General features: G+C 41.5%; 1 protein-coding gene across 1 annotated transcript in view; it reads right to left on the bottom strand.

The window, feature by feature from the left end:
• IFT80 (intraflagellar transport 80) overlaps nucleotides 1–24,991 on the bottom strand; it is an 83,277-nt gene that overhangs the window by 14,359 nt on the left and 43,927 nt on the right. The window contains exons 8-13 of the mRNA XM_056850380.1: nucleotides 24,563–24,742; nucleotides 21,008–21,126; nucleotides 20,003–20,077; nucleotides 18,181–18,344; nucleotides 4,452–4,516; nucleotides 755–890 (exon numbers count right to left, since the gene is read on the bottom strand). Coding sequence (XP_056706358.1) covers nucleotides 755–890; nucleotides 4,452–4,516; nucleotides 18,181–18,344; nucleotides 20,003–20,077; nucleotides 21,008–21,126; nucleotides 24,563–24,742 — 739 coding nt within the window. The remainder of the gene's footprint in view (nucleotides 1–754; nucleotides 891–4,451; nucleotides 4,517–18,180; nucleotides 18,345–20,002; nucleotides 20,078–21,007; nucleotides 21,127–24,562; nucleotides 24,743–24,991) is intronic.

Below are 24,991 nucleotides of genomic sequence, written 5' to 3'. Positions count from 1 at the left end.
CTGTTTGTGGTTGCTGTTTGAAACAGAATTAGCATTGCCATATGCTCGCTGGGGGTGGGAGATCTCCCATCCCCAGCAGCCCCTGCCATCCCCAGCATGGAGGAGAAAAATCATTTTTTTAAAAAAAAATCAGTCAACAACAGTGTGATGTTACTTCCAGGAAAACCCATGAAGTGACGCCATGCTTATCTAGAAATTACCAAAATTCTATGCTAAAACCATAGAGTTTTCAGCGATTGCTAGGGAAGACTGACATCACTTCTGGGGAATGCTGATAGCTATCCCCCATGTCCCCACCACTCTTGCCTCCCACTGGTTGCTGGGCATGGCAACCCTAAATAGAATGGTGTACCACATGGGTCTTTAGTCTGATCCTTCATTACATTTTGATTTTCCTATGTGACACTTGCATAAGACTAATGTGGGAAGCAGACACATTGTCTTTTCTTCCCATTTGACTTTGGGAGTCGTCCATTAGTGGAGTGGCAAGCAAAGATGTTATGGTACAACAGCTAAGATAATGTAAGAGTCAACTCTGGAAAAAAAATAAAGACTTTAGTATTCTGTGCTGCATGACTTACCATTTCAACACAATTTTAAAGAAATTTACAATTTCACACAATTTAGAGAAATGTGGCATCAATCATAGGAGCTGTGAAATGAACAATTGTTTTCATTTTGTCAGTAATGAACCAGAAAATTAAAAATAAATCTGTTGCAGGAAGCTGATTAATGTTGCTTAAGAACTTCTTACCTATTTTGATTACTTTTTGTTCTTTCCCAAACCTCTTAACAGAAGTAATATAGAGGTCTCTGTTCTTGTCAACAAAAGCAATTTTCCTTTCATTTGTAAGTCCCTTCTGGTCTAAGGCGATTTCCACGATTTCTGTCTATAATATAAATCATAATTTTTGCATAAGAAATGAAATGTTTTATAAAAACATAATGCTCTGTTACAGAAAAGCGTTTTATTACTTTCTCACTTTGAATCAAGAGACAGTTACAATATAACCTTATTCGATTTGTTCTTTCCTCATAACAACACTATTAGATAGGTGACACTGAAAGATAGTGACTTGGCCCAACACCAGGGAATTGAATCATCTTATCCACTTTACCATGTAAACTAATTTGCATAGCATGTACAATTTTTTTTAAAAAATCACCTTAACCAGGTCTTTAACCAGCACTCTCACAATCAGAACTGTATATTTTAATCAGAGTATTTTCCTAGCATGAAAGTATTGCCTTTTTTTTGCCTGTTCTCTCATTGTTTTTATATAACTCTCTCTATTATTTTGGGCTTCCCCTTTGGTTATCACTTTGTTGTGCATAGTTTTTCATCGTTAGAAAGACTGAAAACTACTGTTCCGAAAGGTAACGGTCAAGTGAGAGAACTACAGTGCAATCCTAAACAGAGCTACACCTTTCTAAGCTCATTGGCATCAATGAACTTAGAAGGCAGTTAACTCTGATTAGGATTCCACTCTAAATGACAATGAAACAATAAACACATGATAAGTTGTTTAAAGCTAGTTGTGTTGATTGAGATAAATACTACCCCCCTCAAATCCTTTATTTCAGAACTGGCCAATTCACTTTTATAGAACTACTCAGAGTGATGAAGTCCTGTGAAATTCTAGCCTTAATGCATCATGGTGCATTCACAAATGAAGAATACTGTGTCTCCTATGCATAATTAAAATGGCCTCTCTTTTATGTAAACATCAGTACCAACAATATCAATTACTAAAACCAATAAAAATAACCCCTATGTTAGTATACTTTATTGGTTCTTTTGTAACGTTTCACTACTTTGTGAAATTGAAAGTACACAGTACCTCAGCAGAAGTGTTCTGTGCTTAATGCCAATGTGGGAGTGGAATCCTTTTTATTTTGTGGAATATTGGTAGGCAGGCTGGTGCTTAACCTGAAGAGGGGGCGGAGCTGCTCAGGAGCCGGTGTGACCCCAACGTGGGCATAAGTGCCCCTTGCGCTAAGTGGGCACGGATGCTGGCTCCAGGGAGCCGCACAGCAGCGCGAACCTCAGGCCCCCCGCGCTGCCTCCACAGCAATATTTTTCCAGCACAATACCTAGCGCCGACATCGGTGGCAGCATTCCTGGGGGCAGAGCTGGCAGTTAGCTACCAAAGTCCTGCAAAAGAGCTGGCGTAGCCACGTGAAACGCAATGGAAGAGTTTCATGGGGGTTTGTGCAGATCGCCACTTTTTTATTTCGGGCCGGGAAGCCTCTCAGGAGACGGCACAGCACTGCTGTACCCGGGCATCCCCTAACTAACCTCCCCCCACTCAGGATTGCTCTGTACGTTTCCCCATATTTTGTTCTGTTATACAAATTCTCCCAGATTTACAATATTAGATCCCGGTGGGTGTGGATAGGGTTGGCAACCTCCAGGTAGTGGCTGGAGATCACCCGCTATTACAACTGATCAGTTCACTTTGAGAAAATGGCTGCTTTGGAAAGTGGACGCTATGGCATTATAACCCATTGAAGTCCCTCCCCTCCCCAAACCCCACCCTACTCAGACTCCACCCCCAAAACCTTCCAGGTATCTCCCAACCCAGAGCTGGCAACCCTAGGTGGGGGCCTGGGTTAAACTAGCAAGAGAAACAAGTGGGGAAGGTTTAAAAACCACTCTTCTACATTAGCATTATGAAACAAATACAGGGTTAAGTACTCGGTGCTCGCCTGGCAATGTACAGCTCCATCCTGAGTTGAAGGTATTAACAGAAATTATTTAGACTGAGAACAGTAATAATTTAGACTGACAGGCAGGGCTTCAGGTAAGAGTCTACTGTTGAAATAATGTTGTTATTACATCAGTGGATAATAAAAATAGATATAAAATGTTCTAAAATCAGATGGCTGTTGCAGGGGACCAACGCGTTTCAGACCAGAAGCAAATGTCTCCAGCAATTTAGCAGTTCCTAAGGAGTTTGGGGTATTTTTGACAGATGGGAATACACACAGCCACTAAAAAGCAAGGAGCATCAAGGAGACGTCAGTGTGCTCTGCCTCTGAATTCCATTGCATTAATCGTTAGAACAGCTATGATTAGCTATGCTCAAAAAAAGTAAGATCGAGGTCAGAGATAAGAGGAGTCTTACTCAGAAATGCTGTAATTCATCTTCTTTATTAGGAACACTACTCCCATTCAAAGGGAAATGCAATGTCACCCCGCCTAGCTAGCACACCTGCACTGGCTGCTTTTAGCCAGTGTGGCTGGAAGTAACACTTAGGAACACTGTGGGGGAAGAGGGGGATTAAGTTTACAAAATCCCCCAGGCCCAGTCTGGAAGACGGGGAACCCAGGCACTCCTCCTGCCTCATTCTGCAAAGGAGCAGCTGGCATGTGTCCTGCAAAGGGTTCTTTTTACCATAACACACAGGTGTGGATTATACAAGCCACACATGAGTACTACATGCGTCCCCATGTTCTATTTCAATATACATTTCTGACCACGCCTCTGTAAAAATGAGTACTTCACAAACTCAACGCCAGTTTTAACTGCTTCTACCTCCTTATACCCACAAAACTTATTTGGATCAGTCATTCAACATCAAAAAATGGAGGGCATACCACTTCCAATTCTTATTTGCTCAGCCTTTCATACCTTCTATCCTTATGTAATTTTCAAAGTCTATTTTTAAGTTATTTTGATCTGATTTTGCACACTTTCAGTTAGTATTCTTCACTTTTATCAACACATTTTTGCTTTTTCCATAACGTTTGCATATCCCTACATTTTAGTAATTTTTAAAACACTATGAACTCAGAATCTGGGACCAACAGGTTCAAATCCACACTGTGTAACTTAGGGCCAGCCACTCTCTCTCAGCCTAACTTACCTCACAGGGTTGTTGTGAGGATAAACTGGAGGAGGAAAGAACAGTATCAGTCATCCTAAATACCTCAGAAGAAATATGGGATAAAAATGCACAAACTGAATAAATAAATAAACTTAGAAACCTCTGTCTCTTTAATTTTAATTTCTAAACTACTGTGTGCTAACTTCTGTAAAAACTACAGTGATTGTAGTGGTTGTCAAATTACAACTGTTTTCTATTTTAGTCATTATAATTTTTTTCATCATAATTTTATTTCCTTTTTGTGTTGTTGTCTTGTTTATTTCAGATGAATCAGCTTCTGTAAATTGTAACTTTATGCTGGAAAGAAATCTTCCTATGTTTCATTCTTACCACTGATGCCTGAACATTGATTAAAGTTATTCAATCCAAAACTACTCAGATTTCTGATGGGTAATATGCTAGGGACTAGAAATTGAGAACACACTCTCAACCAAGAAAATTATTACTCCTGTGTAACATCTCCTGCCATCTTCTATCTGTGCTCAACAAGCTTTAAACTAATGTGAAATAATCTCTTCCAACATATATTGCATACGATATCAGTATATTGTGTACATCACCTTATGACTAAGAGGCTTTCCATCTCCCATTGGCTTGCCAGACAAGGTTTCAAACAGGTAAATAACTATAGGAAAAAGACAATGGATTAGAAATAAACGTGTGAATGTATTGACACTGTTCCACAAAAGTCTGAACGTGGGTAAAAAGCTACATAGGAATATCACCTGCTGCTGCACTCTTGGGCACGTGGCTCCCAAAGCGCATGACCACTAAGGTTCCATTTGGCCTGGAAACTTTTAATTTCCAGCCTTGGACACTGGATCAGATGTGCTGGGGTTCTGTGCTGGGAACTCAGTTCCCAGGCTTAGGGGTCTGGATTTGGATCAGGACCAGAGTGCACGGAGATAAGGAGCTAATGCCACCACCACCCCTCCGCACCATTTTCCCAACCTGAAATGGCCTTTGGGGAGCTGCTATTTACCACACTGAAAAAACTTTCATGTACTGATGGCTACATGTAAGTTCCTCAGAGGAGCAAACAGCAACTCCCAAGGCCATTTCGGTTCTGGAAAACAACATGGGCAGGACACGCAAGCCCCTTCTCCCTGTACACTACAGTGCCAAACCAAATCAGGCCACCACATGCCTGGGAATCCCAGCTCAGAACTCCCTGACCGCCACTGCGGACAGTCCACATGTCTACCATGGGGACTTTATAATATGTGACTTGGCCCTGAGACGGGGGGGGGGGGGGAGGAAGAGGAGGGCAGAAAGAGAGACTCCTCCTTCTTTGGGGGCAGCCAGCTGACCAGCCACCTGCCCCATCCATAGGGGAATTTGTGGCACTGTAATGGTTGCTTCATACTGATAGTGAACATGGTGAGCTGCTGAAGCTTTTTTCTGAGTCAAGGAAGTGTGAACTTCAGCAGCATCTGAGATTAAAACTGAAGTTTAACCACTGGACAAATATATGTGTAGGAGGAAATACTATAACAACATGTAAAACAATAAATGTTATATAAATTCAGCAAACACCTATATAGAATTGTAAAGTAACTATTAATTCCAAACACATTTTTGACACAACATGCAAAATCCAGCTTATATCTCATTTATCTTCCATGTGGCATACACGTTTAAATTTAAAACGCTTCCACTTGTATTTCAGTATAATGTCATGAGCTTCTTTTAGAAGGATACAGGATATTGGTTTGCGGTCACTGGTTATATTGGCAGGAAAAAACGATGTTATGAGAACAGGTGCTGTTCTGATGTTGTCGGTTGCATATGGAAAGGAAAAAGAAGGGTTACGTTCAGTGCTAGTTTGAGCCAGCTGTATAAACACAGGGAAATAACTTGCCACTTGAGATAGTGTTGTGCTCTCTTTTTGATGTAAGGTTTTCCTTGTCATTGTTGTTGCTTATGCTTTTACTAAAACCAAAAATTTACTATCACAATTTCTTTTTTGGTTTCTAAACAAAACAACGAGAATGTATATAAATCTCCACAACAAGGTAGAGCAACTATCATCAGAGGGTAAAAAAAAGAGGCTTGTCTTGTCATCCTTTGCAATTCAAGTAATTACCAAAACGAAGAAAGGCAACAAAGGGAGAGCTTCGAAAAACATTTTTTTTACTTTTTTAAATCCCCATGCAACACTCAGAGTCCCATTTGATGCAAATATTTATAGCCCATTCCTGAAAGGAGGAGGAGTTAGGCAGCAGTCGGGAGGGGTGCCACCGTGCAGCCTCCACAAGGTTTCCCAGCCGGAAAAAAATAAATGCCCTGAAATAAAAAGTCGAAGCAATGCCCCATAGACATCAGCAAGGCTACGCCAGCTATTTTGCTGGCATAGCCTCGCTGCAGCATGGAGGGGCATTCCCAGGGTGAAAGGAGTTAGAAAGCTACCTACAGGCAGCTCCAACCCCAGGAACACCCCAGTGGGAATGCCTCCCAGGATGCAGGCGCAGGGAGATATGCTGAGGAAACACTGGCGGGAGGCAGTGCAGGCATCCGAGAGCCGTGCTGCTACCGCGGTCCAAAGGGGCCGGTGTAAGTCACCCTATGCCGACATCCATGCCAGTTTGCAAGGCGCAAGTAGCACGGACGCCGACATAGGGGTCACGCTGGCTTCTATGGGCATTCACCCCCTTTCAGGATTGCACAGTTAATAAACTACAATACCAACTAAAATGGGTGTCTCTTCAGTCCAGCCCAGATTGTATCATATTGCACCATGAATAGCCAGAAACTGATACAGACAGTCTATATGGTAATGTACTGTGAAGGACCAGTAAAAACAAGTCCTAACATCCTGGACAAACATGTTTAGTGACAGAAGAGAATGCCTCTGGTTCTACAAAAACTTTCTTCATTCAACATTTGTATGGAAACTGGGCTTGAAAGAAGGACTTAAAAATCAACCATGTAGGAACTGATTAGAGAAGGGGTCCACAACCTTTTTGGGTCTGCAGGCACCTTTGGAATTCTGACCCAGGGTGGTGGGAGCAACCACAAAATGGCTGCCACAGAAAGCAGACTCAATTACAAAATGGCTGCCACAAGAGGCGGAGCCAACCACAAAATATCAAGGAGTAAGATATGCATAACTCTTACAGTAATTCTTCAACGTTTCAGGCAGAAGCTGTGTTTAACAGGATGCCTTTAAAAACACACATATTGTTTTAAAATGTTTTCTTGCGTACACACAGTTTACCTTTCAGTCACACAGTGAAGACACTTGTGCTGTGGTGGCAGCAGCTACTGAAGCTTTTTTTTTTTAATCTGCACAGCCCATCGGATCTCCAATGGCCAATCAGAAGCTCTGCTGGACAAAACCCCAGCTGGCCCTGACTGATTTCTAAAAACAATTTGTGTGACCAGGAAATGTGGTGGTGGACACCATGCTGCGTGCAGACCCTGCCATTCCAATGTATCCTCACATATAGTATAATAAATTATAAGGATGAATTATCCTAATTTACTCGCTCTGAGCCTGGCTTGCTGGGAAAGAGGGCGGGCTATAAATATAAGGAAAAAAAATAAAACAAATAGAGGAGATATATCTAAAGGTCTCTGAAAACTATCTAAACTTTGCACGGGCTATTATGTACTTTGAGGAGGGAGAAGAGATCCTCTCCAGAACAGATTTTAAGAGGAAAACCAGACTTCATCGAGATCTCATTATTTATTGGGACTTGGATTAAATGCATTTCTGTGCCAGGAAGCAGCAAGATTATTTCCCACCAGGAATTACATTTTCTTCACTGATCACTGAAGTGGCTACTGCATGGTTCCCCTGTGGAGTCATCTTTCCCTGCTGGAGATTTATCTAGATGCATACTTGACAAACTACTACAAGACAACAACAAACATAAAACCAGAATTGGTTCACATGATCTGAAGCAGAGTTTTCCAGAACTGTTCTTTAGAAGGACATGGCAACTGACAGAAACAGTTTTTTACTTCTTTCATGTTGACAAGTACAGAAAAAGAACAATTGTTGCTGTACACAAAATAGTAAAAAATGTATGCACTCACAAAAATATTATCAAGAAAAGGAATACTGAGCTCTAGCTCTACAAATTTTGCCACTCCAATGTATCCTCAAATATAGTATAATAAATTACAAGGATGAATTATCCTAATTTGCCAATGTCGCCCTTTTATTTGTTTGTTTATTTACAACATTTGTATCCCACGTTTCTGCCCCCACAAAGGCCACCAAGGCGGCTAACAATTTAAAACATACTCCCCCAAAACACAAACCATTAAAACAAATAAAAACAAATACATACAAGACATAAAAACAGTAATTAAAACTTTGGATACAAAGGAGGGATCACTGAGGTAATGCCAAACAAAACAAAGAAGTCATCACCCACTGGCAGAAGAAGGCAACAGAAGGAGACAGATGAATCGCCCTGGGGAGAGAGTTCCAGAGCTTTGATGCCATGACTGAGAAGGCCCTCTCCCAGATTGCCCCCTGCCTAATCCCAAAAGATGGGGGCACTCAAAGCAGGGCCTCCGAAGATTATCATAGTGGTTGGGCAAGTTCATAAGGGAATAGACAGTTCTTCGGGTATGTTGTTTTCAAACCATATAGGGCTCTGCTGGTCAAGACCAGCTCCTTGAATTGTGTCTGGAAAAAATCTGGGAGCTAGTGTAGATGGGCAAAGACTGGAGTGATACGGTCCCTGCGACCCACTCCAGTCAACATCCTGGCTGCAGCATTTTCCCAAACACTTCTCAAGGGCAGCCCCACGTAGAATGGATTGCTGTAATTATATGAATCCAGTTCTAAAATATTTATCCTCAAAGGTAGATTTTAGTAGTAATTTTCAGAAATTTTAAACGTCTGATAAAAGAAACTAAAGCAGTCAACTGAAGATGAGAAGAGAGCCACTGTTGTGTACTGGTTAGGGAACTGGTGTAGGATTTGGGAAACCCAGGTTTGAATCCCTACTCAGACATAGAAGCTTGCTAGGTGACCTTGGCCCAGTCATAGAGTCTCAGCCTAACCCACCTCACCGGGTTGCTGTGAGGATGAGAGAAGGATGATGAGAGTGGCTTTGGATCCCCACTGGGGGGGAAAGGCGGTGTATAAATTAATTAAATAAATGAAATACAGATATTTTATGTTAATATGTTATCTACAAAATACAGAAAGAAATTTCTTTGATTTATGGTAATATGTAAATTTATAACTGTAACAGGTATTTATTCCAATGCAAGAGAGATTCTGGATGTTGCATAGAGTTTGAGAATATCAGATACAGGCATTTTTGTATAATAAATTATCAGCTTGAGTTTATTCATTTAATATTCTGGGAATGGAACAATCTGGCTGCCATAAGGGGCAATCTCCAGATGATCATAGTTTGGTTTTAAGGCTGCTGGTTGAAAAATATATCAGAGCTAAAGGAGGTACTTCATTTTCAGCTTTTATGGATCTAAAACAAGTGTTTGGCTCAGTAAATAGAAAGCGTCTTTGGGAAAAATTAAAAGAAAACTTCAATTGATAGAAGACTTTTATGGCTTATTTGACGATTATACTCCAACTCTGTGGCTCAAATTTGAATGGGAATGTGTGGACTGTTAACCCAAGAAATCCCCCAAAATAATGCGGTGAGACAAGGATGTTTATTGGCTCCTCTTTTGTTTAATTTATATATAAATGATTTGGCTTCTTCTCTAGCACCCTATTCGATACATGCTCCCACCATACTGATCAAACAGATAAAACAATACCACCACTGTTATATGTAGACGATACATTGCTCTTTTCCCGCTCTCCAATAGGTCTCTGCAAAACACTTAAGGCTTTCTCTGATTATTGTTTGAAGGAGAGCCTACCTATCAAAACCTAAAAATCTAAAATCATGGTTTTTCTAAAGCCAGAAAGGTCCCTGTTTCTAGCTGGTATGTTAATGGAAGTAAAGTTGACCAGGTCAGTCAATTTAATTATTTGGGTATTACATTCCAAGCTAATTCAAATTGGAAACTACATCTTAAAAATATTAAACTCAAAGCAAAAGTTTTGAGCAATGCCTTAATTCATTTTTTCTATTTCAGAGGTGGGAACTATATACCTGGAGCCATTAAAGCTTTTAATGCCAAAGTGATACCCAATTACTGTATGGTATTTGAGTCTTGATTGATGTGGTTGATGAAGGCATCGATCAATCACTAATGCAATTTCTTAATTCCATTGCGGAGATGCCAAACTGTGTTTCCGGGGTAGCTCTTAGAGCAGAATTGGGCTAGAAATCCCTGGAGGCCCTTGTGTGGCAAAGAGTCTGTCTATTATACCATAAGACGCTTGTGTCTAAAGAGGGGTTTATAAGCCTTATTTGAAAAGATCAATATGTGTCCTCCTGGAAAAAAAGCTATTGCAAATAGAGTGGTTGGGTTTTAACCCCAATGAGATGTACGAGATGAAGGAAATTAAAGCTAAGGTGACATCTCTTGATTTTACTAGAACACTGAAGAGAGCTCGGCGAGTTTGTTTTGCGGCCACTTATGGTTTAATCCCCTCTAAATCCTTTTCACAAAATGTCTTTCATTTAACTGTATATCAATATAGAGGAGTGTACATGTTGGCTAGGCTGAATGCGTTCCCGTCTATGGTTACCGAAGGACGCTTTGCAGGCATTCCCTTTTCAGACAGAAGCTGCGTATGTGGGGATAGCCATATAGAGACCCTGGAACATATTTTGCTGTACTGCTGTTGTTGGGATGATTTGAGGCGGAAATATTTAGGGCAACTTTTATTTGATAATTTTTATCTCTCCTCGCAAAGCTTAATTCAATGGCTGCTATTTGGCACAGATAAAAGAATTACACTATTAGTAGCTACATTTTTGTGGGCATTAACTAAATGTAAAAAGGGTTACTTTTGGGGATTATATTAGTGTGATGCTGCTTGTGGCCTTTTGGCTGCTTAAACAATATCATTTAAGAAAGTAAGGTATTATACAGATTAGACTACACTTTCTTAGAGTTTCTAATAAGGAAGTTCTAAACTTGGTGTCACAATTTCCTCACACATTTTAAATCAGATAGACTTCAAAGGTCAATGAACCACCATGGCTTTTCATCTAAATTTTATCATGCCTATTCTGATAATTTAGTTCCTGTTTTGAGTAATATTTTAAATTATTCTACTGATCATAGAGTAGTTCTAGAGATTGATGCTTGGAATGAAAATAAAAATAAATTTTGAAAGAAGGCAAGGACCCATCTAAGGTTAATATCTATCAATTAATCTCTTGGCTCAGGGCAATCAAATAAGACCATAGCAAGCTATACTCATCTTGATCAAACAGGTTTCATCAGTGGAAAAAATTAACATCAGAAAAACAATATAATAAGGCCAACAATACAAGAACCTATATATTACTCTTATTTTTGGATGCTGCTAAACTTACGATTATTTGGAGCAGGAATATTGCTTGCAAGTCATGGAAACATTTAATTAAAAAATGGGAGGGGGGCACTATTATATTGCAATCCAAGACAGAATCTTTAGATAAATGTTGAATTAACAGAAAGTATTGTATTAAAAAGAGTCAGATAGAGTGTCCCTTTCTCCCTTAGTGTTTGCAAAATCTATGGAGCTCTTGGTTATTACTATTAGGCAACATGATGATCAATAACAAGGATTCTCTAGATAATTTAGAATTTCAGTTTAATTTATTGATATAAAATTAATAAAAGCAAATCCCAAATTATTGAATTAAATATTAATCCAGAATATTAACTATTGATTTATGAGAAACTTAGAACAGAGGATCTAATGATTTATATAGAGGTAAGGAGCTGGGGAGACCCAACATGGTGTAGTGGTTAAGAGTGGTGGTCTCTAATCTGGAGAACCGGGTTTGATTTCCCACAAGGATGGACAGTTATCACTTAGAGGATTAAGAGTAGATGGCTCAGCCATATCACCTTCCATGTTAGTAAAAGAGCCTTGGCTACTTACCGTGAAGGCTTCTTCTGCTCAGAGGGACGAAGGGCATCTTCATTATGGGTGTTTCCTTTTCCTCTTATCTCGGGAGGCAGGAACCAAATATTTAAATTTTTCTGACCTCTGAGGGTAAACGCCCCCTTGTGATCAGTTAAAGACTTTCCGAGCCTTATATATTTAAGATAGACTGAAGAAACATGTTAGTTATAATTCTATACAAGAAATAAGTTCCTAATAAACATTAACGATGAACCTTTAGGATAACTATAAGTCATGAACCAACAAACAGCGTTTAACTTGAATTGAATGTCAACTGGAAGTTAGATGTAACCATGATTACCTGTAATTTTATTTTATTTGTTTTATTTATATTTTACTGACGTCTGGGCGGGCAAGATGCCCTTCGTCCCTCTGAGCAGAAGAAGCCTTCACGGTAAGTAGCCAAGGCTCTTTCTCGCTCAGAGGGAGAAGGGCATCTTCATTATGGGACATACAAGAGCTGTCCCCCGCCCTTGGGAGGGTTAGACGTCCTGAAGTATACTTTGCAGTACTCGTCTGCCTAAGGCGGCATCTGCTGACAAGTATAGATCTAATTTGTAGTGTCTCACAAATGTGGACACTGAGGACCAAGTTGCAGCCTTACATATCTCTTCCATAAAGCACGGCAGTCGAAGGCTGCTGAAGTAGCCGCACTTCTTCCCAAGTGGGCAGTAACGCCCGCAGGAGCAGGTAGGTTACTTATTCTATAAGCCTGTGTTATGTATAAGGTGATGGTCCTACTAATGGATGCCTTGGACATATGCTTGCCCTTGTCAGGTGGTGAGATATGAACGAATAAGGAGTCAGAGTTCCTAATAATTTTAGTAAGATAAATGTAAACAGGTAGTGCCCTTCTTAGGTCTAGCTAGTGCCAGGCCTTCTCCTTAGGATTCTTGGGGTTAGTGCAGAAGATGTAAGCACTATGTCCTGCTCCCTGTGAAACTTGCAGCTACATTTTGTCCTATCTCAGTGATTGGTTCGAATGGTAGTTGTGTGAGTGCTGTCAAAGCTGTGTGCAGGCTCTAGTTGTGAACCTGTGTCTAACAGGAGGAGCTAAATAACTGACGCCCCTTAAAAAGGCTTTTATGTGATGGTGTTTGGTTAAGCGGTATCCAGATACCTTGGGTACTATGGTAGCTATAGATGCCAGTTGCCTTTGTAGAGTGCAGGTAGCTAGCCCTAAGCTCTGTCCCTCCTGATGGCTTCCTTGTTGTCAATATGGTAGTGACGGCCACCGGGCTATAACCTAGGGCTATAAGTCATCTCCTTTCAGTGCCCATGCGGTCAGTTTGTACCACCCTGGATTGGGATGGCATATTGGGTCTTGTAGAGGGAGATCTTGTCTGTCTGGAAGTCTCCAATGGTTCTGTATGGACATCTGAATTATAGATGGGAACCACGGTCGTCGCAGCCAATATGGAGCTATGAATCTGACTGATGCTTTTTGAAGTCGTACCTTTCTCAATACCCTTGGAGGGAGGGGGGAAACCCGTACAGTAGTTCGTGTGGCCCTGGTGACATTAAGAGGTCCATTTGTTCCGCCCCCTGTTGACGGTACATGGAATAGTACCTTGGCAGCTGGTGGATGATGCTGGATGCAAACAGATGAATCTGTGGCGTGCCGAATCTCTGAGTAATAAGTTGAAAGACCTCTGGATGTAGAGACCATTCTGCCTCGCTGATGTCCTGTCTGCTGAGCCAGTCTGCTTGTATGTTGACTGTGCCCTGAATATGTTCTGCTGATTTTGATGAGAGGTTGGACTCGGCCCAAGGAAAAATGTAGTCGCTTCTGAGGATCGTCCTGATTTCTAGGGCACTGATGTGAAGATTCTGTTCTTGATAGTCCATGTTGCTTGAGCCATTGTCCCTTGAGTGTGGCTTCCCAACCTGATAGACACGCGTCCGTGAAGATTTGAATTGGTGTTGGACGGAGATACCAACTTCCTTTCGTCAAATTCTGAGACTGAAACCATCATACTAGTCTTGATCTGACTTCATCGGTCAGGATGAGATTTCTGTCACTTCTTCCTTGGTATGTCTCTTTGGTACGGCCTTAAGAACCATTGAAGAGGTCTTGCTCGTAAGCGTGCCCCTTGAACTGCGGGAATGCATGCAGACATGTGACCCTTCAGTTTGGTCAGGGACATTAGAGAAGGCGACCGGGAATTAATCGCTTTCTTTGCTAGAGATGAAATGTTGTGGATTTTTGTCCACTGGAAGGTATAAGGAGTTTGTCAGTGTGTCTATGTCCATCCCCCATCTCTCTCAATCGTTGGGATGGAACTAAGTGGGTCTTTCTGAAGTTGATTATGACCCGTGTTCTGTTAACCTCTTCAGAACTCTCTCTGAATGATCTATGCTCTGCTAGTTTGAGCTTGCGCAAATCAGAATGTCGTCTGAGAAGGGTGCATTCTCACGCCCTCCTCGCGCAGAGATGTGACTGGTGTGTCCAGAACTTTGGTGAATACTCGAGGAGGGGCGATGATAACCCGAATCGTAAGGCCCTGAATTGGAAGAGGTGTCCCTTGTACGGGAACCGAAGGAAACAACAATGTGCCGGGTGTATTAGAATGTAAGAAAATGCTTTTCCCTGAGGACCTGTGTGACTGACTTTAGTGTCTCCATCCTGAAGCGCTTTAATGGGATAATCTGTTCAGAAACTTGAGGTCTAGGATGGCTTTCCATCCGCCGCCTTTGTTGGGAACAGTAAAGAATACTGAATAGACTCCCAATGTATGCTCTAATGGTGAGACTGGCTCCATTGCCTTGATGTCTAAGAGGCCTCTGAAGTTCTATGGATTTTTTTTTGGGGGGGGAATGTTGGAGATATTACTAGTCGATGTGAAGGAGTGTAAGAAAAACTCTATCTGATAGCCTTGTGAGATAGTTTGTGACCCAGAGGCCTGGTTGGGAGGTGACCACTGATGGTGTAATAGGCTGAGCCTGCCTTCCACTGACTGGTGGCTGGCGTCACTGTTTGGTTGGGCGGTCGGGTTTATCCCCTTTATTGCCCTGGAAGGTGGAGGATTTTGGAGATTTATTGAATCATCCTCCTTTACTAAAGGAGCTGCGATTCTGGTGCCGGTGGTTTCTAGGTTGATCAGGTCTGTATCTTTGAAGTATGTGGTATGCACGAAAGGACATAGAGGGAGTGATCCCTTGGATTCCTTGCGTAGAAACTTGTCTTTGGTCTCCACTGATATGGGGACCAAACTGTCTCCAAGCAAGGTCTTTCCCTGATACAGGAAGCCCATAATAACCAATTTTGATCTATATACTCAGCTTGCCAGGGGCGTACCCAGAGAGCCTTTCTGGCAGCTGAGGCTGTGGCTAGTGTTCTAGCTGCATATGACATGTTATCTAAGGAGGAATCAGCTAGAAAGAATACCACTCTCGAAAACATGGATGACATGGTATCTAAGGTAGAATCAGCTGGAAGGATACCACTCTCAAAAAAAACATGGATGCCCTTCTGGCATCTGATGCTGCGGCTAGTGTCCTAGCTGCATATGGCATGGTATCGAAGTTCGAATCAGTTAGAAAGAATACCACTCTCAAAAAACATGGGTACTCCTGTAAAGGCGTTTCTTTCTTCCTGTGGAAAAAGTTGATATAACTTCCTAGTCCAAATTATTGCCACTCTGTATACTAGGGCAGATGTGATAGAAGCGCTTGATAGTGAGTGCCAAGGCCTCTGAGCATTTATGCCTGCTAACTCTGCCTTCCTATCTGTAGGGTCCCTAATCATGGCAAGGCCATGTAACAAGGATGAAGGAGTGAAGGCAGTGACAGGTGATTCTACTGAAGGCACTTTTAGAATTTTAGAAGCACCGATAAACCAAATATAAAGGCTTCCTAGAGGCTGTGGAGCATTGTATGGGTGCCATTGGTTTCTCCCGCTCTGCTTTCAACAGAGTTAGAAATAATCAAGCGCTGGCACAAACCTATCTGGAGTCTTTTCTCCCACTCTGAGTCCTCTGAGAGATCAAGAGTAGCTAGGTTTTTATGCCAATGCAGAAGGAAATCTTCTGCGTTAAATACTATAGACAGTCTGGGTACCAATTGGCAATTTTGTGACCGTGAATTAGCTTTCAGCGCTGCTTAGGCTGGCCAGCACGTACTCTCTTGGTACTACTTGGACTGGTGATCGGCTCACCAGGATCTCAGGCAGAGGTCTTCCACATCACCTACTACCAGAATTGGCCCTCTGCATGCCAATCCGACGCTCTGCCACTGAGCCACAGCCGTTCCCCTGCTTTGGCTGATATTCTGCCCTTTTAGCAATCAGATTACTGTTTGTGGTGCTGGAGGGTGTGATCCCTACAATCCCTGTATGGATGGGGCAGGATAAGGAGGTTGTACTGCCCTTAAGCCATCTGAGAAGGCGTTTTTAATCAGGGCGGAGAGCTCTGCTCTTACAGGAGTAAAACAGGCTGCATCTATGAGGGGGGGGGGCGAAGTCACCTTACCGGCAGTCGATGTCTCCGTTGATGCTTCCCGTCCTTGAATAATAATAGGCGAGCCGCCTGAGGACGGAGCATTGCGAGGCAAAAAGGCGAGCCGCCAGCCTCCTTCATTTTCCCCGTTTGTGCAGTGTGGGAAAAGTGGCTATAGCCGCTGTGTTCTCCTGGCTGCTTCCCGCTGCTTCCCGTCCTTGAATAACAATAGGCGAGCCGCCTAAGGACGGAGCACGGCGGGCGAGGCAAAAAGGCGAGCCGCCAGCCTCCTTCATTTCCCCCGTTCATGCTGTGTGGGAGGAGCGGCTACCGCCGCTGTTTTCTCCCGGCCGCTTTCTGTTGCGATCTGGCAGTCGCGTCTTTCAGGCGCGGCAGAGCAGCGTGCGTTTTGCAGCAGGCATTTGGCGCGCTTGTTAGCGGTCGAGCAAAGCTGTTTGTACTTGCCTGCGCCGTTCTTGCCGCTTTTGCCTTTCCCTTTTGAGTTTTGGTCCTCAGGTCACCAGAGTGACTGTCCGAGGGTTCATCTAATTGTAGTGGTAAGGCCACTAGCAGGCTAGGGTCTAAATTGGCAGGCGCTATATAGCTGTCCTGATGCCGATCCGCCATTTTTTTTTTTTTTGGCGGGAAAAGACCCTTCTGAGGAGAATAGGCAGAAAATTAAGACAGTAAATAGAATTGAGTAGTAGATTAGTTAGGTTAAGTTTAGGTTTGTTAAAATAAGAATATTTTTAGGTCTAATAAGTAAGGTTAAGGTTTCTCTATTATTTCTGTAGCAGAGAGCTGCTAGAAGGCTGCTCTCCCGTTCAAGGCAGGAAATAGAACTGGTCACAAGGGGGCGTTTACCCTCAGAGGTCAGAAAAATTTAAATATTTGGTTCCTGCCTCCCGAGATAAGAGGAAAAGGAAACACCCATAATGAAGATGCCCTTCTCCCTCTGAGCGAGAATAACAAAGGATCCATGACTGACTAGGGAAGTTTTGAGGTGAGCATGGGGGCCTTGCCATTTAAAGTCTTCCCCTGGACAGGAGTTAACCTCCTTCCCCATCACTGCACTCCATATCAGGTTATGACTGCACATGTTACATTTTGGTCTGTCATGAACAATGGCACAATGTATTTGTACACTCTACAATTTTATGAGAGAGGCCATATCTCACTGTTAAGGCATACACTTTGTATGTAGATGATTGTGGGTTCAATTCCTGGTATTTCTAGCTAGATCTTAATCATTTGGGCTGGAACAAGCAACTGCTTGAGTTTTGGAGAGTCACTGCCAGTCTGATCAAACAGTAATTGACGAGATGAAACAATGGCTCGCCTCAATATAAAGCAAATTTCTGTGTTCACCCTCCAGTTAAAATGATCCACCTCTGGAGAATGATGGAGCTGAATGGTTGCCTGATAGTTGCAACCTTAGTATGCCTCTGGAACTGGGAGGCCTTGTAAGTGCTGGATACAACTGTTCCATACGCACAAGGTCATCTAACATACACAACCCAGAATGTCCAGGGGATGCAGATGGCTAGAAGGCCTTTTTTCTACCTTTGGCTGGTTGGCCAAGTACAACTGCTTCTGGAAAAGCCAGACCTGATTACAATCACACACAACATGGTGGTGGTAGTAGTAGTAGTAGTAATAATAATAATAATAAAATTTGTGGCTATTATGCCAGATAAAACAGGAACTAACCTTACAAAGAATAGATTTACAAACCAAGGCTAACAAAATTAAGAAACACTTGATTGGACATTTTCACAGTTAGTTTGAGGGAATATTCTAAGGCGAGGTACTTTCAATGTTAATTCTTAATGACTACAGACATACCTTTTTCGTCAGATTTATCTCTTACTGCTAAGGTATCATTGCTCAGTGATACGGTTTGAGCATTCAGTATATCTGTTCTCATTCCTGGAAACTTTGGAGAGGAAATTAAACGCCCTTCATAGGAATATAGATAAATTCCTCCACCATCCACAAGAAGAAAATGCCTACAAACAAGCAAACAAAATTAACTGGTTAACAATTTGCAGAGAATGCTATTAACATAATTGTTGGAATTAATCTATTATTTTTGTACAAAATACTCATGCTATTTTCAAGTTTTATTTAATGAATCATTTAGATAAATATAAAAACTTGCATTGTGAAAACACTAGTGTTTTCCAAAATGTTACCACTGAATTTTTAAAATCTGGCAAAACTTTTCTCTGCATAGGGCTTTTAATGGTTACTGATTAGATACAATTTTATGTATCCAAATGATTTAGAACATTTAGCTATATTTATTGCATTATGAAATTGAAGTTTCTTGCTGACTCAAATAAGACAACTATATTGAATCACCCATATTTCAAACAGATTATTCATAGAAAAGAAGTATAGGGCTAGTACATATTCAACTATCAAGCAATCTGTAGCGAGCCATGGGATTACATGCTTCTTCTCCCACTCCTGCCCTTCTAAATCATGGATTCTCTGAAAAAGTCTACTACCTGCATTACCATTAACCACATTTACAGCTACGCAGGGTTCCCATTTAATTTAGTCTTGAGTTAACCAGAAACCCTGTTTAACTTTCACCATGGTTTACAATACTGTTGCATATGCCACAGTGATAAAGAAGAGTTACAGAGCAATCCTGAGTGTGGGGGTAGTTGGGTCAGGTCCAGGGATGGCACAGCCACACCGCCTCGTAAGCGGCTTGCCGTCCCAAAAATACAAGGAAAAATGTAATTAATACACACACACACGGTGAAACTCCTCCATAGAGTTTCACGGGGCTGCACCACCCTTTCTGCTGGCTCAAGTTCATGCTGGTAAAAGGGGGCATTTTCAGGGCGAAAGGGCTTAAGGAGTGGATTAAAATCAGCTCCACCCCCAAGAATGCCCCCTTTGGCGCCAGAGCTATGCTCCTGCAGCAGCACCCAGGTGAGGTGCTGCCACGCAACTCCCCGCCATTGTTGTAAGTGGCCCTGAGCCAGTGTAGGTGCCACTTTAGATGGCATAAATGGCATCTATGCCAGCGCAGGGGTCATGCTGGCTCCTAACTGCTTTCGCGCCCCCCGCCCCCCAGATTGCTCTGTGAATTTTTATACCCTGCTTTTCTCTACCGTAAGGAGTCTCAAATCGGCTTACAATCGCCTTCCCTTCTCCCCCTCCCCAACAGGCATCTTGTGAGAGAGGTGGGGCTGAGAGAGTTCTGAGAGAATTGTGACTAGTCCAAGGTCACCCAGCAGGCTTCATATGGAAGAGTGGGGAATTGAACCAGTTTCTCCAGATTAGAGTCCGCCACATATGTGGAGGAGCGGGGAATCAAACCTGGTTCCCTAAATTAGAGTCCACTGCTCTTAATCACTACACCATGCTGGCTCTCAATGAGATGAGATTTAGCTTCAAAATGGGAGGTGGTGAGAAGTTCCAAATGATTTAAGCTAGTTCCAAACTATTTAAACAACATGCTACAGCAAACGGCAACAACACCTCAGCACCCTTTATCAGACCTACCTAGGAAACGGCTTCCATCATTGGAGGCAAGAGTTGACATTTACATATTTGTTCAAAATATGATCCTATGGCCTTATAATGTTTAAGCAAACATTAAATAATACAAGTCTAGCTGTGTCAAGTAATGTAATCAGCAAGTTACCTTTCTGCTTGCAAAATTAAACTGACAGTTCCTTCTTTGAGGTCAAAGATTAATGGCGTATTCCAGTTCTTAGTTCTAAAAAAAATAAATGGCAGAGGCAATTTAAAATACCATTAATACAAGAGGCAGCTCAGATACACATTTTATAGTATAAACTTAGGCAGTTATATCTTTTTAACCCCATCCAAGGTAGTAAGATTGCAGCTTAGTGCTTACAGGTTATCATTTTCCCCCAAACTGAAATGGCTGAAACAAATGTATGTTAAGTTTTCAAAAGATACAGAAAGCAGATAAATAATGTAACTTCCAGATAGCTTCTTGTACATCGGGTTGAATTCAGTCAACATTGGGATGAATCCAGTCAACTTTTTGACACAATCTTTCCCAATTCCTCTCCTTACTGCAGCCCACATGTCTTTTTTCCATGCAGGTCCCACGATCCCAGGCATAGCCTTTTTTGGTGGTTGAAGGGGTTATTACCGGCTGAAAAGCTGCTTGGATCCAACCCATTATTTCACATTTCCCAAAATCCATATAAAAGCTAGTTACAATTGGGGTGATTCAGAAGTATATACACATGCACAGGATCTGCATGCCTACTAAAAATTTGGTGATATTCCCTTGAAGCAACTCTCTCACGCCACAAAACAGTGTTTTATAATCCTCAAGTTTAAAAAAGCAGTTCAGGGGTTTAGCACCAGTGATGCTTAAAAGGAAACCAAAATAATGCACAGTTGCACCAAGGGACAGGATTTTGTTAAGCACTAACATATGGCTTTACTCTGAAGGTTTTTCATTCATGCTAGAACAAATGAACCCAGCCATGTGCAATTATGAAAAGTTTATGACATTTCGTTTAGATTTATGGAACATGCACCCATTAAAGAATGGATGCTTCCCAAATCAAACCATGTAGAAGCTATTAGGTATAAAGTTAACATTTTTTGCCATTTAACACATAGATCAGATGACTCAAATAATGTCTCATTAATTCAAGTTGCTTACGAGAATATGTAACACTGTAGAGATGTTGAAACTACTAAATGTCCGTAGTTCAAAGAGGCTTTAATGACTCTGTCACGGAATTCCAGTAAATCCACTGCATCGTTAAGTACATTGCGAACCTAATGGAAACAAAAGACTATGGTTAAAATATAAATAGATAAAACAGAAACAGCACAAAATATTAGGCTCATTCTCAGGCCTCAAATGTTTACACAGACCACTAAAAAAAGACATAATAAATGTCCTGATATTTGTACCCATCAAACTTACACATTACAATGTTTGTGATTAATGACTTTCTAATTGACTGAATAAAAACATTTGCATTGATTCATTTTTACACGAGCCTGGCTTCTGCCTGGGGAGGGCGGGGTATAAAATAAATAAACAAACAAAACAGTAGAACTAATACTTTTAAAGCATTGGGTTACATCCTACCAGTTCTTCTGCTGGCACAAGGAGGAGGAAGAGCCCATTCTGACCTTTCAAAAACCTATACCAGGGATCATGAAAACCATATGGAAAATTATTAAAAGTTCGATTCAACTTCAGTGAGAGAAGAACTGGGCAAGACATTTCTTCTGATACCAGCAGAAAAGCTGGAAGTCTCTTAACTCTCTGTATTTATGTTTGTTAATAAGAATAATTTGAAATTAGGGTCACATAGATATCAACAATGAGAACATCTGCAGCTGAATGAACCAGAGAAGGCTGTAGGCTGAGTGAGCTGCTACGCATTGTTCCCAGTAATCAAAATGACCATAATGATTATAACAGGCTATGCCGCTTTCTGGGCACACCGCAGGCCACAGACTACCCATGCCTCCCCATTGGTACATAGACTGCAGTAAATGAATAATGGCCCTGTTGCTAACTGGAGTTGGGAGACCCTAAGGTGTCCCCCTCCTGCAAAAGGCTCTGATCTGGTCCGAGAGGACACAACCTGTGTTCATAGGCATGGATTGTTTATGCCAGGCCATGTGTGTGTGCTTTTCTTGTACTTAGCTTTATGGCTGTGTCTTGGCAAAAGTGCACAGGTGTCCCCGTCTGGCTCCAGTGTGAATGAGCATGCACATGGCCCGTGTACCTTGCCAGTCCACGCACTGACAAGCATGAGGATTCATTTAATGAGGCATAGCTTCACAGAAATTGTTCACACTAGCTTTGTGGGATAATTTTTCAGGCACAGGATGCATAGTTTTAAATAAGAGAACCTGAACCACTAACCCAGGAGAGCTGGTGGAATCACACTGAATGTACTAGATAGCAGTTCGTGATAAAAAATTTCATGGAAAACTGACATCTGGAAAATGAAAGCCATAAAAAAGGAAAGGTTTTTTTCTCCCTCTTGTACATGGAAATACAAGTGAGAATTGATCATTCATGGGTGGAACTTTGCTAAACTATTTATTAGCAGTAAACCAGGGCAGGGCTACTAGGGATCTAGTTAGCTCTGGTGTTCTACTTACAGAATCATATAAAAGTGATGAGCTAGAGCCACTTTACAGTGGGGGTGGGAATACACCACACTAACCTTGTTTTTTTCTTAAGAACATACGAAAGACCATGCTGGATCAGACCAAGGCCCATCAAGTCCAGCAATCTGTTCACACAGTGGCCAACCAGATGCCTCTAGGAAGCCCACAAGCAAGATGACTGCAGTAGCATTATCCTGCCTGTGTTCCACAGCACCTAATATAACAGGCCTGCTCCTCAACTTCCAAACTAAAGACATAAGCTGGTTCTTTTAACATCTTCAGACAACCCCAATCCACATAACAGTGCTAGTGAAGACTCCACCATACACCTATGTTACAAAGCTTTACAAGTTAAATATAACTAAAGTTTCAGGGATTACTAGATAGAATCATCAGTTACGATTCGATGTCTGGGAATGAATACAAAAATATGAATTTTTACCTGCCAGTTGGTCTTCTATATTCCCAGACACTGACTCATAACATCCCACCCAGTGGACAGATGGCCAATATAGAATTTCTGTTATTGCAGGTTTTCCCAATTATATCTTCAGCATCAAAGAAGACTCCACTTCAGGCCAAAAGATACTTAGGTGCCTAATTATAGATTTTGGGAGCCTAATGTTGGGCACCCAACAATGAAAAGCCTGACTTGAACTCTAATACTGACTGTATAATTGGGAAAACTTGTAACAACAAAAAATGTATATTATCTCTCTGTCCTCTGGGTGGGTTGTTATGAGTCAGTGTCTGGTCGGTCAGAACATTTAGCAGGTAAAAATACCCATTTATGCATTTGGGTTCAGAAAGGGTCTTGGTTTTTTAGGCCACGACACCTTAAAAGAGCATGTTTGGGGATCTTGCTTCACTTTCAATAATGAAATTTTAAAAAATAAGGCTTAATATACGGTGTTTTAAACTCTGCTGTAAAGAATCTGATCATAGGCATATAAGGTTTAAAAGTGAAGTATCTAGCGGTAAAGCAACTCACAGTAGATATGTTTACCTATCTGGAAACAAATTAACCTGAGACTGAAATATTCTACACAAGAATTCAGTTAGATTAGGCTTTTTTGTCATCTGTACCCAACTATTGTACCGATTTTGAGGTCAAAGAAAAAACAGATACGTTGTTATCCCAACTCTTGGCTGAAAAACGTGTTAGATGAGAACAACCAACAATGCTGCAGCTGCTGTGATGATAAACCGCTGTATACAAGGTGAGTTCAAAAAACAAAAAGCCAAGAAACCCAGGCTATCTGTGCACAGACTATTATGTATTGCTTCTGCAGCTGTGCCTTTGTTGCCAGCTGCTTTAAAATAATTTCAGGCACAAACAGGACTTCTGATTTTGAATTTCCAGCCATGCGGTAATGTAGGGTACAGTTACAGAGTGCTCACAAGAACAAGATCACAGCAGATAATGACCAGTGACATCTGTCCATAAACACATTAGACCACATATTCAACTAACCAGGAAGGAACAGTCTAAAAACTGTTAAACCTAGTTGATTGTTGAAAAAGTCTCCTCTTGGATGTCTTACCTGGCCCAATTCATTCAGCTCATTCCGCTCATTTTATAACTCAGAAAGCTATTCAGGCTATTAATTGTTTTCTACAAGATCACAAGTGTGAGCCATAGCTTGGACCTAGACATAACATGACCTGAATGGATTTCCTTTTCCTTCTGCAGTCTTGTTCCCCTCAAAAAGATGCTCTGGAATGTGAAGACAATCACAGGAACGGTATGGAATCTGATGTGGGGGCTGCACTGGAATGGGATCTTGGTCCCATCTCTTGTACAAACCTTTTACTCTGTTCTGAGCAAGATAGGAGAGCCTTCCAACAGTTTTCCCTTCCTACTGTGACCTCCTATGTTCTGCCCCACACTGTTCCAAAGGGTCTCCTTTACCTTCAGAAGCAGCTTTATGAGGAAAACTGGGGACTACAGAAGAGAAGAAGGAATGAGCAAAGATCCCTTCCATGACCTGTGTTCTTTTTGCAGTAAACTTGGATCTAAGCCCATGTATTTAAGAAATGTTCTGCCATTCAGAAAGTTAAAACATCCAACACATACCTCCATGGTTCTTCTCTTAGTTAAAGTTATTTCAAAGTTTTTCCACACCCAGCGCTGTTCCACAACATGGGCAAAAATCACATGTCCATTTCCACAAGCTCCAGCTATCTGAGTGCCATCGATAGACCAAGCAATATTAAATAGACTGCCAGTGTTTGGTTTCTCTAAAGCGTAAGACCACTGCAAAAACATTTTTAAATTAAAAATTAATAAGTCCTATATAAGAATTGAGAATTTACTATAAAAATGAGCTCTTTTGCCCAGATTATAATTTTGGCCCAGATTAAAAACCCTCTGGGAGAGACAGTCCCATTTCTGCATTTTGTTCATTCACCAGAACACCGAGAGCACTAAATAAATGTTAAATACATTTTTTAGCAAAGAAATTAAGCTTTGCATTTACAGCAATACAATACGTCTGGGATTTGC

This window comes from Euleptes europaea, chromosome 5 (genome assembly GCF_029931775.1).
Source record: "Euleptes europaea isolate rEulEur1 chromosome 5, rEulEur1.hap1, whole genome shotgun sequence".
NCBI lineage: Eukaryota > Metazoa > Chordata > Lepidosauria > Squamata > Sphaerodactylidae > Euleptes > Euleptes europaea.
Note: the sequence above shows the minus strand (reverse complement) of the source record. Positions and strands in the feature narration are given on the sequence as shown.